At 37.4% G+C, this 18164-nt stretch overlaps 2 protein-coding genes and 1 long non-coding RNA gene across 8 annotated transcripts; 2 read left to right on the forward strand and 1 right to left on the reverse strand.

The window, feature by feature from the left end:
• Positions 1–3726: 3726 nt before the first annotated feature.
• Positions 3727–6012, forward strand: LOC114820725 (sugar transport protein 13-like). The gene is made up of 4 exons (XM_070811053.1): positions 3727–3991; positions 4126–4448; positions 4590–4714; positions 4855–6012. The coding sequence occupies exons 1-4, from the start codon at positions 3859–3861 to the stop codon at positions 5807–5809; spliced, it is 1536 nt and encodes a 511-aa protein (XP_070667154.1). The 5' UTR covers positions 3727–3858; the 3' UTR covers positions 5810–6012.
• A 4579-nt stretch (positions 6013–10591) lies between these two features.
• On the reverse strand, positions 10592–17192 carry LOC103410366 (sugar transport protein 13-like). Of its 6 annotated transcripts, none has more exons than XM_070811157.1 (8): positions 16850–17192; positions 15902–15985; positions 15487–15600; positions 13653–13782; positions 13105–13427; positions 12008–12132; positions 11498–11789; positions 10592–11415 (listed from the first exon to the last, which is right to left on the reverse strand). In XM_070811157.1, the coding sequence occupies exons 3-8, from the start codon at positions 15535–15537 to the stop codon at positions 10765–10767; spliced, it is 1572 nt and encodes a 523-aa protein (XP_070667258.1). In that variant the 5' UTR covers positions 15538–15600; positions 15902–15985; positions 16850–17192; the 3' UTR covers positions 10592–10764. The 6 variants fall into 6 exon arrangements, with proteins under 6 accessions (XP_070667258.1, XP_070667256.1, XP_070667257.1 ...); XM_070811155.1 differs by lacking the exon at positions 16850–17192 and adding an exon at positions 16196–16801 and having other exon boundaries at positions 15902–16034; XM_070811156.1 differs by lacking the exon at positions 16850–17192 and adding an exon at positions 16196–16298.
• On the forward strand, positions 11717–12736 carry LOC139190712 (uncharacterized). Its single transcript, XR_011575065.1, has 2 exons — positions 11717–11851; positions 11973–12736. It is a non-coding gene; the product is annotated as an uncharacterized lncRNA (long non-coding RNA).
• Positions 17193–18164: the final 972 nt, after the last annotated feature.

The following is an 18164-nucleotide window of genomic DNA, read 5'->3' on the forward strand; positions in this document are numbered from 1 at the left end:
GTCCAAACCACCGTAACCGATTTTCTCTCATCTTGCCTTCAATTTCGGCTACTCCTACTTTACCCCGGATATCCTCATTCTTAATCTTATCCTTTCTCGTGTGCCCACACATCCAACGAAGCATCCTCATCTCCGCTACACCCATTTTGTGTATGTGTTGATGCTTCACCGCCCAACATTCTGTGCCATACAGCATCGCTGCCCTTATTGCCGTCCTATAAAATTTTCCCTTGAGCTTCAGTGGCATACGGCGGTCACACAACACGCCGGATGCACTCTTCCACTTCATCCATCCAGCTTGTATTCTATGGTTGAGATCTCCATCTAATTCTCCGTTCTTTTGCAAGATAGATCCTAGGTAACGAAAACGGTCGCTCTTTGGTATTTCTTGATCTCCGATCCTCACCCCTAACTCGTTTTGGCCTCCATTTGCACTGAACTTGCACTCCATATATTCTGTCTTTGATCGGCTTAGGCGAAGACCTTTAGATTCCAACACTTCTCTCCAAAGGTTAAGCTTTGCATTTACCCCTTCCTGAGTTTCATCTATCAACACTATATCGTCTGCGAAAAGCATACACCAAGGAATATCATCTTGAATATGTCCTGTTAACTCATCCATTACCAACGCAAAAAGGTAAGGACTTAAGGATGAGCCTTGATGTAATCCTACAGTTATGGGAAAGCTTTCGGTTTGTCCTTCATGAGTTCTTACGGCAGTCTTTGCTCCTTCATACATATCCTTTATAGCTTGGATATATGCTACTCGTACTCCTTTCTTCTCTAAAATCCTCCAAAGAATGTCTCTTGGGACCCTATCATACGCTTTTTCCAAATCTATAAAGACCATGTGTAAATCCTTTTTCCCATCTCTATATCTTTCCATCAATCTTCGTAAGAGATAGATTGCCTCCATGGTTGAGCGCCCTGGCATGAACCCGAATTGGTTGTCCGAAACCCGTGTCTCTTGCCTCAATCTATGCTCAATGACTCTCTCCCAGAGCTTCATTGTATGACTCATTAGCTTAATAATTTTGTCATAATGTATTTGCGACCACATAGACATGTCGAAATATAAAATAATTTTGTCATTTTGAAAAATCAATTCCGACTAAAAGATAACTAGTAACGACAAGCCACAAGCGTCGTAAATGAAGCATTTTGACGGTTGGTCGAAAAAAAAATATTTCCAACGGATCAATTTGCGACACCCAACGAGGGATTTTTCCCGTCGTCAATAAGTATTCGCGATGGCAAAATGCATTTTCAAACGACATTTGACCCTCGCAAATGACCATTTATTTTGTAGTGTAGTACTAGAGCGTTGTTGACGCGGAGGACTGGTCACTACATCACTTTGTAAAACAGGTTTTGTGAAAGTCTTTTGAACAGCAATAATTGCTTTATTTCGGAAAAGGAGCTGATTAAGCCTTGTCGGGGGCGTTAACGTAAATCGCTTTCTTGAGCTTGGATACCATAGGAGAAGAGAAGCCTGGAGTTGGAGGAGGCTGAATATAACTTTTTCTTCGAATACAGAGAGCAACAAGACGCTGTCAGTTGTGCATCTAATCTTCTGTAGGTCGGCATTATTCATGCTATCAAAAAGCTCCATAGTGATCTTCTAGCCATGGATTAGCAGTTTCACTTCACGCATCCGTCCAAGAAATTTGTTGTCAGATAATGCCTGCAACTTGAGCTTTTCCTTTAGTAAAGCTCATGGATGCATTGCAAGACTACCAAGAGAACACATAAAGTTTTATTACACCTCATGCGTTTAATAAATTATTTTAGCTTTCATTTGTTTGCAATGAAACTTTTACTATCGTTTTACACTCCTAGAGAATCTCACTATAGCCCTTTTATCTGATTCTGCAGTCAACAAAAAATCTTCATTGAATACATAATGTTTGATGGAGTGACTGATGAAGAGCAACATGCACACCTACTCGGGGCAAAAGTTGGAAAATTGCTAGAGACATTTCAAGTGGTTAGTTCTAATCTTTATGTACTTGCATAATAGGAGGAACTTCAATCCCTTTTGCGTGTTTCGTATAATATATATATACAAAATAACTTTTGCATTTGTTGTCTCCTTTCCTATAATTCATGAATTAATACCTTTTCATCCAATTGGTATTCTGAGTAAATTCACAACCAATAATGAAAGCAAAGTAATGAGCTTCTTTCTTTTCTTAACTATGTTTTTTTTTTCCAGATCATGGAATGTTTTCTTATGTTGAGATTGTAACCCAATCAATAAGCAAGTGAAACACACAAGTTCTTAATCGCATGTTAGTTTTGATCCATTTCTAAAAATCCTATGCGTGGTACAAGAAAAACATCTCTTTAGCAGCAAAGAAGAAAGAAGAGTAAAATACTGAACAACAATATGAAAAGTTGGGACATAGAAAACAAGATATTTTGTGTATTATAACTATATGGATGTAAATAAGACAATTTTTATGTATGATTTGGTCTCTATAGAACATAGGGATGTGAATAGATTTTGATATGGATGTGAATAAATTTTTACAAGTCCCACACATGTAACGAAGTTTTAAAACCCGTGCATTGCTCGAGCTCTTTTGCTCGTTTAAGCTAAAGCGAGGCCTTGTAATGGCAGAAATATATTTCTCAAGATTGAGCCAATATCCAACAGTATGGGGAAGAACACTCTCAATAGGGGTGATTTTATCCGAGTCTTACATGTTCTATCCTTTGTTATCCAATGTGTTAAAGAGGAATTCTCAATGTTGGTGGAACGATATTGAGGTAGACATGTTTCAGATCTAACTATGATACGGCCAAGCTTATAATATGTCAGCAATACTGGGATAAATGGACTACCCAAAGTAGGTAGTTATCGCCTGCGAGCTTAATGGGTAGGAGGGAGGCAACATTCCGAGGATCAACGTGTAATATTGTACGTTTGTGCACAAGAGGAAAAGGTATTGAGGCCAGTAAAAGAATAAGTCAAGCCATTAAGGAAGAGGGGAAGGAAGAAATTCTGGTGGATGAAGAGAGGAGAAGAGAGAATAGACAACAGATAACAGAGAAATTGGTTTCTTGCTTTCGCAGATGAGCTTAAGCTCTTACCTTTGCTTAGTTATCAAGGTAGTTTTAACATGTGAAATATAGCATTCATATTAATATTTTTGGTCGCATATAGATCCTTGAAAATTTGGAGGATTTATAAGATTTGGATTTTCGTATGAATTATATCTACTTGTATTAGAACAGCTTTTGACACCTTAGAAATTGTTATGTCATTAAACTCATCCATATGCTATATTAGAGAGCCTAACTTCCTATGGGACAAAAAGGACAGTCAAATTGGATTAGCCGCAAAAGTGCACAAGTGTCACCCTTTGATCCTTTGTGGCAAATATGAAATCATATTCTAATAAACCTATGCGTACTAGATTCCTAGACACACGGGCAATTTCAGTCAAATGGACCTTACAGTTGACGGATTACCTGCCACATATCGCAAAGAAATGTGGTCGTTCAAGCATTACTCATAACAGACTCGATCAACTTTGGTGCAACTAACTTCTCGTGAATGCCTGACCAAGCATAAAGAAAGAAATTCAACCGTAGATCATGCCATGGGGAAAGATCCTGACCGTGGTAGTGACTAAATCATCCACTTTCTACGTAGCTCACTCGCTGTTGCCACAAAGTTTTTCAGCATATAAACCCCACAAGCACACGTCTTATTTCAACAAGCTAGTCTCCTCTTCTAGAGTTTCCTTAGATCATCTAATACATAAAAAAAATTCCACATTCATCAAATTCGATACTGTGACATATAGTGCAGCAAAATAAGTTTGAGCACTTAATTAAGAGCGAGAAACCATGGCAGGCGGTGGGTTTGGGGCCGCATCGGGAGGCGGAGACTTTGAAGCAAAGATCACGCCTCTTGTGATCATTTCTTGCATAATGGCCGCTAGCGGAGGCCTCATGTTTGGTTATGATGTTGGTATCTCAGGTACATATACGTGACTCAAGAGCTTTCCGTCGCATCCACACATACAATTAACTATTAACGTACGTGTTTTGTAGAAAATTTATTAGATTTCACGTATAATTCTGTTTAATTTGATATATGGATATACAACGCAGGGGGTGTTACATCCATGCCCCATTTCCAGAAGAAATTCTTCCCGGTTGTGTATAAGATGACTCAAGAGCCTGGACTTGAGAGCAACTACTGCAAATATGATAATCAAGGCTTGCAGTTGTTCACATCTTCATTGTACCTGGCTGCTTTAATGTCAACCTTCGTTGCCTCGTACACAACCAGATCACTAGGCCGAAAGCTAACTATGTTTATTGCCGGGATATTTTTCATAATCGGAACAGTTTTTAATGCTGCAGCTATTAACCTTCTCATGCTTATCATAGGGAGGATCTTGCTTGGTTGTGGAGTTGGTTTTGCTAACCAGGTATATAGTATAAATTTGTAATAATCTTTTCTTTTTTTTTTTCAATAAACTGCCTGCTACTCAATTGCTAATGCCAGCTGGATTTTCCTGTTAAATGTTTTTGAACACAATACGTTTACTAAGAAATATACGTAACTACAGGCGGTACCGCTTTTCCTTTCGGAGATTGCACCCACAAGAATTCGAGGGGCACTTAACATCCTCTTCCAACTCAATATTACCATTGGCATTCTTTTTGCAAACCTTATCAATTACGGAACTAACAAGTAAGCCGGCCCAATCTTGCTAGCTAATTCAAAAGACAAGATCTGAAGTTCTGAGCCCACAAATTTTAGCGTAGTAATATGTTCCAATCACTTGAAAGAATATACAACTAAGTAATATTTTGTTTACCATACATGCGTAGAATTACGGGAGGATATGGATGGAGGGTATCGCTGGGTTTGGCTGGGATTCCAGCCGGTTTGCTAACCTTGGGGTCGCTCATTGTGGTAGACACTCCTAACAGTTTGATTGAACGAGGCAAGTTGGAGGAAGGAAAAGCAGTTCTTAAAAGGATTCGTGGTGTTGACAATGTGGATCCAGAATTCTTAGAGATTGTTGAGGCAAGTCGGGTGGCTAAAGAAGTGAAGAATCCCTTCCAAAATCTCCTTAAGCGTAGGAACAGGCCACAACTGGTCATTGCAGTTATGATGCAGGTGTTCCAGCAATTCACTGGCATCAACGCAGTCATGTTCTACGCTCCGGTTTTGTTTCAGACGTTGGGTTTTAAGAGCGATGCCTCCCTCTACTCAGCTGTTATAACAGGAGCTGTCAACGTGCTATCAACCGTTGTATCAATCTACTTTGTTGACAAAGCTGGTCGCCGCATGCTCTTATTAGAAGCCGGGGTCCAAATGTTCCTTTCTCAAATGGTGGTTGCAATAGTGATGGGACTCAAAGTCCAGGATAACTCTAACAACCTTACCCAAGGCATGGCTATTCTTGTTGTCATTATGGTTTGCAGTTTTGTTGCCTCCTTTGCATGGTCTTGGGGACCTCTCGGGTGGTTGATTCCTAGTGAGACTTTCCCTTTGGAAGCTCGCTCAGCTGGCCAGAGTGTGGCTGTGTGCATCAACATGCTCTTCACCTTTGTTATAGCACAAGCCTTCCTCTCAATGCTTTGCCATATGAAGTTTGGCATCTTCCTGTTCTTTAGTGCTTGGGTCCTTGTCATGACAATCTTTGCAATGTTCTTAATTCCCGAGACCAAGGGTGTCCCAATCGAAGAGATGACAGAAAGAGTCTGGAAGCAACATTGGTTCTGGAAGAGATTCATGGATGACTTTGAAGATGATCCCAAGGGCAAGGCCCATGTTTGAACTATCTCACCTGGCCACCGGTCTCTTCCTCACAGTTTATTACATTTCATGATTTCCTTGAGTTTGAATCTTAGGACCAACTAATAACTCTTCCTTTACTTCTAGCTAGTTGCCTCACAACGGGAGCTCTCTGAATGCCAAATGCTTTGTTTATGTTTTGAGATGCGCTATTTGCACTTCCGAATAAACTCCTCTTGTACTTCCCTTTTGCATTCTATTCTTTTGATCTCTTATCCGTTTATTAGTTGTGTTTTAACATGCTAGGTCTAATTTCTGATACAATATTCATCCGTTTATAAACATCACCATCTTCTATGGGATAAGTTAATTAATAAATGGTATGTCAAGGCAATAAAAAGGAACAAATTTAAAGCATTAATAAGATAATCTCTTGGAGGAAGTTGCTCTTTATCACGTCCTACAATGATATATTCTGCCACATAATCATTGCTAGAATCTTTAATTAGTAAAATCGCGTATACAATATATTTGCAGAAGTAAGTTTTCTTCTATTGATACGAAGACTGTATACAAAGAGGTTCACTTAACAAAGAAGTAATTTAGCCTACATTCTACATATACGAAAGGAATATATACTCCTTATACTAAACAACTACAAATTTTTTTTCCTATACTAAGCCAAAACTACCAAGGATACTATCGTTGACTTCTCATTCTTAACACTCTCCCTCAAGTTAGAGAGTGGATGTAGAGAACTCTCAACTTGTTTACAACAGTTGAGAAAGTTTTCTTTCCCAATGCTTTTGTGAATATCATCTGCGAGTTGGTGTGAAGAGGGAACATATTTGGTGACAACTAAATCATCTTGTATATCTTATCTTGAATAAAGTGGTAATATGTCACCATATGTCTAGTTCATTCATGAAAATTGGATTAGTAGCAATATGGAGACCCATGTTGTTGTCACAATGTAGTAAGGCTGGTTTTGGATGTAATAAACCCAAATCCCTTAGAAGATATCGAAGCCACGTCAGTTTCACAACAAGTTCTAGTCATGGTTCTATATTAGGCCTCAAAGCCGGCCCTGAGGGTGTGCAAGTGGTGCCACCCACTGGGCTCCCAAATTTTCGATTTTAGTTTACCTGTATATTGCATATATAAATTTAAACATGCAATGAAATAATAATTTGTTCTCTCAAAGCTAGTGTTTTGTGCGTATTATCCATGAACCATGAACTGGGTTCAAGTCCGCTCAGTGGCGTTTATTTGTGTGTTTTATTTTTAATTATTTTGGTATTTAAAAGCATGGTTTTGTGTTTTATTTTAATTTTTGTTGGTATTTAAAAGCATGATGTTTTGAACCCAAAAACTTAGGGGATGCAAATAGGCACCTAGCCACCACAGCAAGATTTTTTTTTTCTTTTACATTATCTGTTTATACATTATCATAAAATTTAAACGTAAAAGAAAACATAGAAACTAAAATGTTAGATTTTCTAAGGACTTTTATTCATTTTTATTGGTATTTAAAAATAAGGAGTTTCGAACTTAAAAACATAGGGATGCAAATAGGTACCTAAGCACCGGTCCACCACACCTAAATTTGTTTTTATTTATCTCAATTTATACATAATCATAACAATTAAAATGTAAAAGAAAGCATAGCAACGAAAATTCTATAAATTTTAAGGGCCTCCATTAAAGTCCCCAAAACCTCAGGACCAGGATTTACAAGAAGATGTTTCAATGGCTTAAGCCCTGGGATTTTTTGATCCTCAACGTCCTAATCATGTGTGTAAGTTACATAACATGTTATATGGCCTCAAACAAACTCCATGTGCATAGTTGTAGCGCTTTAGCAACTTTATTCTTTGTCAAGGTTTTGTGCAGAGCCTAGCTGACCCCTCTTTATTCACTTTTCATCACTATTGTACGGTTCATCTCATCCTTTTACTTTATGTGGATGATAATGTATTGACTAGAAATGATTCTTGGAAATTAAAGATCTCGGTGTTCTTCACTATTTTCTAGGTTTTGAGGTTCATCCCACTTCTGCTGGTATTCATGTCTTAGACTAAACATGCTCTTAAATTACTTAAGCAGACCAATATGCTTGACTGCAAGCCTTCCAATGCTTTTATTGCTTCACATGCTTAATTGTCTAATCAGGATGGTACTCTGTTTTCCGACCCATTCAATTTTCGGCACTTATTAGGCTTCTTGCAGTATCTTACTTTGACTCTTCTGGACATTGCTTATGCGGTTAATCATATTTCTCAATTCATGTCTTGCCCTACTCACATGCATCTTATTGTCGCTAAACGTGTTTAAGTTATATTAATGGCTCTCTTGAACATGGCATTTCATTCAGGCACTCTTCTATGCCTCCTTTGCTTCATGGGTATTCTTATGCTGATTAAGCTGGGTGCCTGGACACACTCGCCGCTATACTTCGGGTTTCTTACTATTTCATAGCCAGATTTAATATCGTGGAGCTCCACCAAGCATCCCATTGTTTTCCAGTCTAGTGCTCAATTGGAATTGTAAACACGAAATTTTCCTACGACAAACGAGACAAGAACACGTGTACAAAATAATATTTTGTATTTGATGATTTTAGGTTACAATCTCTCTCAAATTTGATCCTCTGATTCGATCTCTGTAAGGTGTGTATTTGTGGATGTGTGATTGATCCAGGGGCCGTCGAGGCTTGATCTTGGATGAACGGTTGAAAGTTTCTTCAAGGGCCGTTGAGGCTTGATCTTGAATGACGGTGATGAACGGATCTTCAAGGGCTTTTGGGCTTGATCTTGAAGGGTGATGAACGGATCTTCAAAGGCTTTTGGGCTTGATCTTGAAGAATGGTTGGATGAACGGATCTTCAAGGCTTTTGGGCTTGATCTTGAAGAACTGTTGATGAACGGATCTTCAAGAGCCTTTGGGGCTTGATCTTGATGAACAGTTGATGAATGGATCTTCAAGGGCTTTTGGGCTTTATCTTGAAGAACGGTTGGATGTGTGGATTTGTTGATGTTATTGATCCAAAGGGTCGTTGGGGCTTGATCTTAGGATGAACGAATGATGAACGATGAACGCTTTCTTCAAGGGCCGTCGGGGCTTGATCTTGAATTGGTGGAAGTTCCTTCAAAGGGCCGTTGGGGCTTGATCTTGAAGGTTGGGTTGACGAAGAACGAAGAGAGCTTTCTTGATCCTTCGGGATTTGCTTGGGAGCTTTGGAGTTTCAAAGCTTCAAGGTTTTGGTGTGAGGTGAATGGGTTATGAATTCGTTATCAATTCCCTCCAAATGAATGCATTGGCTTCCTATTTATAGAATTTTCCAAGGCCTAATTTTGAATATAATATGCAAATGAAATAAATCGTTTTCTACCAGGTGTTGACATGTGTCCTATTTGATGACTTTTTCCGATTTATTTTGATTTTTCATTTAGTCACATTCTATGTGTAAAATTTATGTGACACGTGAGTGTCGAAATTGTAACTATTGGTCAACATTTATTTCACCGAAATTTCGATGTCTACAGGAATATTGTGCCTTGGCTTATGCTTGCACCAAATCTATTTAGCTCACCCATGTGCTTTGTGAATTTCTGTTTCCAGTGCTTCACCCCACTCTATTGTTTTTGTGATAAGTTGAGCACAACATACATGGCTGCTAATCTGATATTTCATGCTCGGACAAGGAATATTGAGCTTAATTATCACTTTGTTCGTAAACAGGTCAAACTTGGAATCACAAGGTACAATTTATTCATTCCGTTGATCAACCTATGGATGTTCTCACCAAAGGCTCTCCAAGCCACGTTACTTCTCTGTTCCAAACTTGTCTCTCCACAACCACCAAGTTTGGGAAGGGTGGTTTGTATAGGAGAATCCGGTTAGGATTCTATTGGGTTAGATCTTGTAAATTCATGTGAACTTAGAATTACTTGTATGACAAGTCATAGGCTAGTATATATTTGTACCTTGTGTTATAAATACATTTGACTCAATTATAATTCTACACATTGTTCAACAATGTATCCGTCGCAAATTTCTATTTAAATTCGATATGTAAGCTATTTTTTGTTTAATTAAAATTCTTGTGTGGTTTTTTTTTTTTTTTTTTGAACAAACAATATTTCTTGTGTGGTTTATTTTGTTTCACATATTTGCTATTGCTCTAACTAGTACTAGAGCGTTGTTGACGCGGAGAAGGACTTGTCGCTACATCACTTTGTAAAACAGGTTTTGTGAAAGTCTTTTGAACAGCAATAATTGCTTTATTTCGGAAAAAGGAGCTGATTAAGCCTTGTCGGGGGCGTTAACGTAAATCGCTTTCTTGAGCTTGCATACCATAGGAGAAGAGAAGCCTGGAGTTGGAGGAGGCTGAATATAACTTTTTCTTCGAATACAGAGAGCAACAAGACGCTAGATTTTCTTGAATTTTTTAAACAACCATAGTGGAGAGGGAAAATTCGAAGTGTGAACGGCTTTTACAGTGTTTTTTTCGTTGTTTAGATGTTGTAAAATACACTTTAGCGAGCGCAAATCAAATCTCAATTGAGCGATTTCGTTTAAAAATGCATAGTGTTATTGTCCTACTACATTTGTCCATATGCTTCAAGGTGGTAAGGGAGGTGGATAATGAATCAGAATTAATTAGGATAGGTTCAGGTTTAATTCCTCCAAAAACCTATCTCAGAAAGCTAACACACTTTCATGTGGGACTCTGCCTTTTAAATTCTAAAACGACTTATCCTTATGGATTATGATCCTGATGCTTGTGCATGGAGGCTAATACATTAAGCAATGCCAATCAAATAATACAAGACAATACACCTGCATTCCATACATTATATTAAACAAAACGAACCATTAACTAAGTTCGTTATAGTTTTACAAACTTCAACATAATGATGCATGAGAGGGATTTAACACAGTTATTTTGATGACATTTTCTCTTGGAACCCTCCAATATAACCATAAAAATAAAATTATTTTACTCGACCACCTTCGTAGTCGCCTTCATATCTCTTCCAAAACCAATGTTGCTTCCACACTCTCTCTGTCATCTCCTCAATAGGGACATTTTTGGTCTCGGGAACCAAAAATAGCACAAAGAGTGACATGACCAAGACCCAAGCAGAGAAAAACAAGAAGACGCCATACTTCATACTGCAAAGCATTAAGAGGAAGACTTGTCCTATAAGAAAACAGCAAAGCATGTTCATGCAAACCGTCACACTTTGCCCCGCTGACCGAGTCTCCAACGGAAATGTCTCACTAGGAATTAACCACCCGAGGGGTCCCCAAGACCAGGCAAAGGCGGAGACGAAAGCGCACACCATGACCACCACCACAATCGCCAAACCATAAGATAAGTTATTAGAGTGATCCTTAACCTTGAAGGCTAGCACTATTCCGATAACCAATTGAGAAAGCAACATTTGGATCCCAGCTTCTAATAACAGCATTCGACGCCCAACTTTGTCAACCAAGAAAATAGATACAATCGTCGCGAGGACATTGACAGCTCCTAGTATAACTGCGGCATAAAGGGAGGCATTGTTGCCAAAGCCCATGGTCGCAAATAAAATGGGAGCATAGAAAAGAATTGCATTCATGCCTGTGAACTGCTGGAAGATCTGTACAGCAAACATCATTAATATTAACATTACACTACTACTTTTTAATTGTAGTAACCAATGTATGTGTATATATACTGACCTGCATTGCTATTGCAATCACCAGTGGGGGGCGATTCTTCCGTTTAAGGAGATTTTTAAAGGGGTGCTTTATTTCTTTGGCTGCACGACTTGCCTCCAGTATCTCCGAGAACTCTGCTTCAACATTTTCAGTGCCTCTGATCCTTTTAAGTACTGCTCTTCCTTCATCCAACTTACCACGTTGTATCAAACTGTTAGGAGTGTCTACCACAATGAGTGACCCCAAGGTTAGCAAGAGTGCCGGAACGCCAGCCAAACCCAGCGATACCCGCCAACCCCATCCCCCTTTAATCCTGTATTTGGCAGAACACATAATTACATATCAATTATAGTGGATGGTGGTAAAGCACAAGAAGTAAGAAAAAATTAATTCATGCCCATTAATGTTGTATCTCGATAATCATTATAGACATTTCTCTTCATGTGTCTAGTAGAATAAGAACCTAATTTCATTTGTTGATATTCTTCATATATAGGAGTACTCTTTCAAACCAAGGAGAAGGGGACGTACTTAGCAGCACCATAATTGACAAGGGTAGCAAAAAGAATTCCAACGGTTACATTTAGCTGGAAAAGTATGTTGAGTCCTCCACGAATTCTTGTGGGTGCAATCTCCGAAAGGAATAGTGGCACAGCCTGCAAAACATCAAAACATCGAAACCATTACTCGATGACCAAATTAGGGGAAAAACATATATGGCTTAAAAGCAAGAAAATGAAAGCTGAAGCTCCTCTTCATATGGGGCATACGATACAGATCAATATTCTTTTTAGACTTGCATTTGAATTTTAAACTCTAAATCGTAAACTTCAAATGCAAAACATAAAATGCCCCTCTATTCAAATTTTTTTTTAAATTTTTATGAAAAACTTAACTAACCTAACAGTTTTCATTGTATTCAAAGCTTTTGCCCTGTTCCCATTGCTCGATACCCCATTGATAACAACTTTATCCCTCGAGTGCTATATATGCTTGCTGCAATATTACTCAAGGGATGTCACAGATGGACCTTTCTCGAGGGGTCCTCGAGCAAACTCGAATTAGGCAAACAAACTGTATAAAAAGGTCGTACCCAGTGCACAAGGCTCCCGCTTTACGCAAGGTCTGGGAGAGGTGAATGTCGGCTAGTCTTACCCCCATTTTATGGAGAGGCTGCTCCCAAGTCTCGAATCCGAGACCTACCGCTCATGGGCGAAGGCACTTGCCATCGCACCAAGTGCGACCTCTAGGCAAACAAACTGTATGAATCCAATTAATTAAAAGTACAGGGTCAATAAAGTCTTTTCAATGTAAAAATGACCAAAAAACAATTGAACAAATGGTATTATATATAAGCACCAAAAATTATATGCAGATCATCTTGTTTCATCTGATGCAGTGGTAATGAGTAACTTGGCAGTGGTTGTCGCTCTTTTTTCCTCCTTAACATCACCCTATACTTTAAGATTTGAATGTGACACTATTACCCGAAATTATGATTAAAGTTGCCCTGACTACCTCTTTTAGGAAATATATTGCTAGAAATTGATAAAGGGTTAGAACATTGCTGTTAAGAGTCTCAAAATGTGGAGGAATAACAAAATTATAAACAATACAAAGTTAAAAACCTGATTGGCGAAACCAACTCCGCAGCCAAGAAAGATCCTGCCAATGATAACCATGGAAAGTTCTTGAAATGAAGCATTAATAACTGTACCAACAATGAAGAAAATCCCAGCAATTAACATGGTCAGCCTTCGCCCTAGCCTTTTGGTAGTGTACGATGCAAAGAAGGTCGATACCAAAGCAGCAAGGTACAACAAAGAGGTGAACAATTGCAGGCCTTGATTGTTAAATCTGCAATAATTGCTATTGGTCTTCAGTTTCTGAGTGCTAGCGTACACGTCTGGGTAGAACTTTTTCAAGAAACCTGGCATAGCTGTCACACCGCCTGCATCAAGTACAACCAATGGCTAAAATGTGTACTCCCTATACGAGTTTAGTCAAGTTGCTTAATACATTATACTCCCTCTCTATACATAAGTTCGAATCTCTTCCCAAATGAATTTAGTACGGAATTTGTCAAAAAAAAACCCCGAAAATTAATATAAACAACAGTATTAATTAGACAAACAAATTAAAAAATAAAAAATTGTGGGTGTTTGTGGTTACCGACCAGAAATGCCGACCTCATAACCAAACATGAGGCCTCCACTTGAAGCGAGTATACATGAAATGATGACAATTGGTGTGATCTTTGCTTCAGAAATATCAGCTGCGGTGCTTGCTGAGGCCATGGAGCTGCCCTGCTTAGCCATAATTACTCTATAAGTATATGATCTCAACTCTCAAACATTCAAAACAAAGCCTCTTAATTGCTACAACTTCCTTGCAGCTCCTTATACAGCTTTGTATATTCCAAGTAACTGAGTGAAAGAAAGAGACTTTCTGCAAAAACCAGCAGATGGGTGGTTTCTTTTAAGATAGCTAGCATGTGAGAGAGGGGCACTGCATGGGAACCAGGTGTCCAAATTCTGAGGTTTAGCGTAACAATTGTCAGCTGCTTCATTCTCTGCTTCCTTATCACCAAACTATAGTTTAATATATTTTAATACGTTTTCTTCCTCCATTCCTTCATTGTTTGAGTTACAACTTTACTTATTGATCAAGTGACTCAATGATATGATTTTATACTTGTGGAGATTAATTTGCTGCCAATGAATGGCAATATAGCATATCACTAGAGGTTATCTTAAAATTCATTTAAATGGAAAATGGTAAATTTGGTTCACTTGAGATGCTAACCTTTCAACATGCGATATTAATAAAAGTTGCATATTAGGATGAAATGCATTAACGCTTACACTTAATAAAAAAAAAACTAACAAAATTCTAATTTGTTTTTCTACTCAATGTTCCAAGAAATTGCCTAAATAGCAAAAGAACAATTGCACATGGAGCCAACCTTCTGAGTAGGGATGGGCAAATACCCATCGGTTATGGGTAACCGTGGTTACCGGCCCATTTAAATTTTACAGTTATTATGGGTAACCATTTAAATAAATAAACGGTTATGGGTATAACCGTTTACCCGTAAAATTTAAATAAGCGGTTATGGATATTAACTGCGGTTATAAACGGGTAACCGTTTACCCATTTATTTTATATACGTTAAAATTAATACAAACCATGTTCCCTATCAAACAAAACTTAGATCAATGTTATTGACTATATTGCATGATTTTTGTAGCTAATATAATATAGTTTTCCTTAACCACTTTAATTTCATGGTTCATTATATATATTTTATGTTAATACCTTACATTCCCAGTTAAATAACCCAATAATACTATCTTTTTCGTAACCCAAGAATACTTAGCAAATTCTATATTACCTTCATTGTTAACAGTTAAAAATATCGTCAGTAAACTATTATTTCAATTATTGGAATGGTATAAGGACTTAAAAATTTAAAATGCGGAAATGTATGATAAATGTACCTATAACGGTGTTTAATTGTTAGAAGAAAAAAAATTATGACAAATTTTCCTTTTTTAATTTTCAAGTTGTTAAAAAAACATGTAGACGGGTGATAAAGGAGTAAATGGTAAAAAAGAAAAAATAAACGGGTTAAAAAATGATAAATGGGTAAATGGGTACTAAACGGTTACGATTAAATGGGTACATGGTTATAGGTATGGTTAACCATTTATAAACGGTTATGGGTATGAGTATAACCGTTTAGGCAATTATCCAACGGGTAAATGGTTATGCGGGTATGAGAATAAACGGTTATGGATAAATAACCGCGGTTACCCGCCCGCTATAACCATTGCCCATCCCTACTTCTTGGTAGCACTTGAAAGCTCTCTTTGAACTCTCTTGTGCTCATATGAGAGGGAATTTTGTCATCACTCAATTTCAAGTCTAGCCTCTCTTTCCCTAATGAGAGATTCCATTGCAGCCTGATAGACATATTCGAACATTTAATATCAAACCCATCTACTTACCATCTTATATATCCAAGTCTTATTTCGTAAATTTCTCTTGTAAAGAAGCATAGTTTTTCCTGAGCCCCGCAATAATCTAATTCAATTCTTCTTCCTTGCTTTTCAATAAGATCCCTATTATCAAACAAACATAATTACTATAGTAAACAACTTCATTCAGGATTCAAACACACAAAAGATGTTATTCATAACCATTTCATTGCATTGCCGCTCTGACCATGAAAAATTAAAATTAATAATAATCGCTCAAATCAATTACAGTATATCACAAACTATGCCATCTAATAATCAATAAATTTAAGAAAATTTAAAATGAAATCAAAATCTTTAAATGTCCTAATTTTCTCTCTCGGAAGCCAAACAATAAAGAAAGAAGAAAAGGAGATGAATAAGAAATGAAGGCTGAGTAACTAACTTGTCAGGATTTGGATAAGAGGCAGGAAGAGAAGGCCATCATCGGAACTCAGTCTTACTCTTCTTCTTGTAATTTCTGTTTCTCCTTTCAGATTTCAAATACAAAACCACCCATACTTAAATCAACTTAATTCCTGTAAAAAGTTTGCTATAAAACTTTCATGACACTTCTATAAAAATCCAGCTTGCATGGTTCTTTTACAATCAACACATAACTTCATTTTAAACTTGTAAAGACACAAACTTAATCAATTGACTTATATTTAAATAGAAAGAAAGTAGTGGTCAGTTTTACCTATATTTTGTTTGGTGTCACTCCATTTCTATTTTTAATTAAAAGCTTGTAACTTTTACGCATTTCCCTATAATTTTTACTTCCCTTCCCTTCCCTTCCCCTGCTGCATAAACAGTAGAGTAGCTCTCGCCTACAACAAATTGAAAACCATTTGGAGAAAATAACTAAGCATTTGGTTATTAGATTCTTAGTAGGCAAAGCAAGAAAATTACACATAGCGAAACTATTGAAACTTTAAAACCCACTTCCCAAATTAGGTTCTCTGACTGACTAATGAGCATATGGATTTTAAACTATCATCCCAAGCCTGCAATGCCTGAGGTTTTTTTTTTTTTTTTTGTGACAGTCTAATTAATCATTTTTAATAGAAGAATACAATTCATATAACAATAATTAGTAGAGAAAACGAATGCAGTAATGTAAAAATCATGGTGCTACTTGAATTTTGAGGGCTGAGGACGATCGCTTAATGCCACCAAGTTCCATTTCTATTCAGAGTTCGAAACTGAATTTGAGACTCTTCTAGGTTCTTGTTAACAAACATAACATGGTGGACCAAATTAAAAACATATTTAAACCAAAAATTATAATTTGAGTTTTTCTAATTTTTTTTCTATAAGAAATCTCATAACTCTAAACAAAAAGAAAACTTACCGCAAGCTTGGAGCTAACTGGGGTCAATTCTCCTTGCTCTGCAATCACACAAAACAAAATTCAAAGTTCAAAACTTAATATAACCTCATCTGCCAATTCAAAGTCCAAACAATTAACTAAAAAAATCCCGAATGAATAAAGTTTAAACCATAGTTATTGAGGTTAGATAGCAGGACAACCGACCTCTACTTGTTTTCTGGTAAATTTGGGGTCCTTTAATTTCTAGACTTTGAGTAGAAACTGATTATACCATGGGCTAATCTTCAAGTACCACAAAATATAATTTTATCGTAGTAAGCTTTTCGATTCACTCCAAATGAAGGTATTATATGTTCACATATATATATATATATATATATATATTCACAACCTTAAGAAAGAAGAAAACAACTCTTGGTACAGAGCAAAAATGAAGCACTAACGGATTCCCACACACCAAACTCTGAGAACAAACAAAAACAGATAGCAGCATGCAAGTCACGAAGGAACAAAGAAAAAAGAATACTCATTTGCAAATCCAAAATTAGAAAAAATCGCATAGACAAAATTGGGAAACTCACCACAAAACGCTGGTCATTGGAGCTTTTTAATTTTATTTTTTTTTATTTTTTATTTTTTTTGCAACTAAATTGGAAAATCTGAAGAAAAAAAAAACCTCAACCGCAATTTTTCAGCAACAAACCTTCAGCGTCAACATTTTATAACAGAGACACACAAAAGTTAGACACGAAGAGAAAACGAAGCATTGAAAATTCTGGAAAAAAAAAAGGACTTATAGTGACAGAACGGCGGAGGACAGAGGTGCTATCACGGCTCAGATAAAACCCTAGCTTTATCCACGCCGCGAGGCAAAGTTTTGGACAGTGTAGGAATCAAAGGAAAACCCAAATCCAAGGAAAAACAAATGGCTTTTCGAATTCGATTTTTTATTATTTTTTTTATTTTTGGAGTTTGGCCTCTGTGATTTGTAGTTTTTGAGAGAGAGAACTGGAGAAATTACTACTGGGTTGGTCTTTTTCAGCAGGAAAGTGAGAGAGAGCAGTCGAGATCGGAGAGCGAGGGAAGGCAAGCTTTAGCAACATAAGGATTTGTGGGAGAGATCGAAATGGATGGAAGGCTTCTTTAGTAGAGAAGGAAAGCATGAGAAAGAGTGAGAGATGAGACAAGACCGCAAAGTGAAGGAGAGTCAGAGGAAAAGTCGAGAAGGAGTCAAAGTACAGCCCTTCGACAATGATCGACGCATGGACTGAAGCAAAAGGACAACGGAAGGCAAAAATGAAATTATACAAATCAAGCAGGGGCAAATCTGCCATTT

This window comes from Malus domestica, chromosome 13, assembly GCF_042453785.1.
Source record: "Malus domestica chromosome 13, GDT2T_hap1".
Classification (NCBI taxonomy): domain Eukaryota; kingdom Viridiplantae; phylum Streptophyta; class Magnoliopsida; order Rosales; family Rosaceae; genus Malus; species Malus domestica.

Excerpts from the sequence above, each read along its gene's own strand:
- LOC114820725 (XM_070811053.1), top strand. The coding sequence starts at position 3,859 with ATGGCAGGCGGTGGGTTTGGGGCCGCATCGGGAGGCGGAGACTTTGAA. Across the intron at positions 3,992-4,125 it reads TTATGATGTTGGTATCTCAG|GGGGTGTTACATCCATGCCC; the intron begins GTACATATACGT and ends TATACAACGCAG. Across the intron at positions 4,449-4,589 it reads GAGTTGGTTTTGCTAACCAG|GCGGTACCGCTTTTCCTTTC; the intron begins GTATATAGTATA and ends ACGTAACTACAG.
- LOC103410366 (XM_070811157.1), bottom strand. The coding sequence starts at position 15,537 with ATGCTTCTTTACAAGAGAAATTTACGAAATAAGACTTGGATATATAAG. Across the intron at positions 13,783-15,486 it reads AGACTTGGATATATAAGATG|GGCAGCTCCATGGCCTCAGC; the intron begins GTAAGTAGATGG and ends ATGGCTAAGCAG. Across the intron at positions 13,428-13,652 it reads TTATGAGGTCGGCATTTCTG|GCGGTGTGACAGCTATGCCA; the intron begins GTCGGTAACCAC and ends TACTTGATGCAG.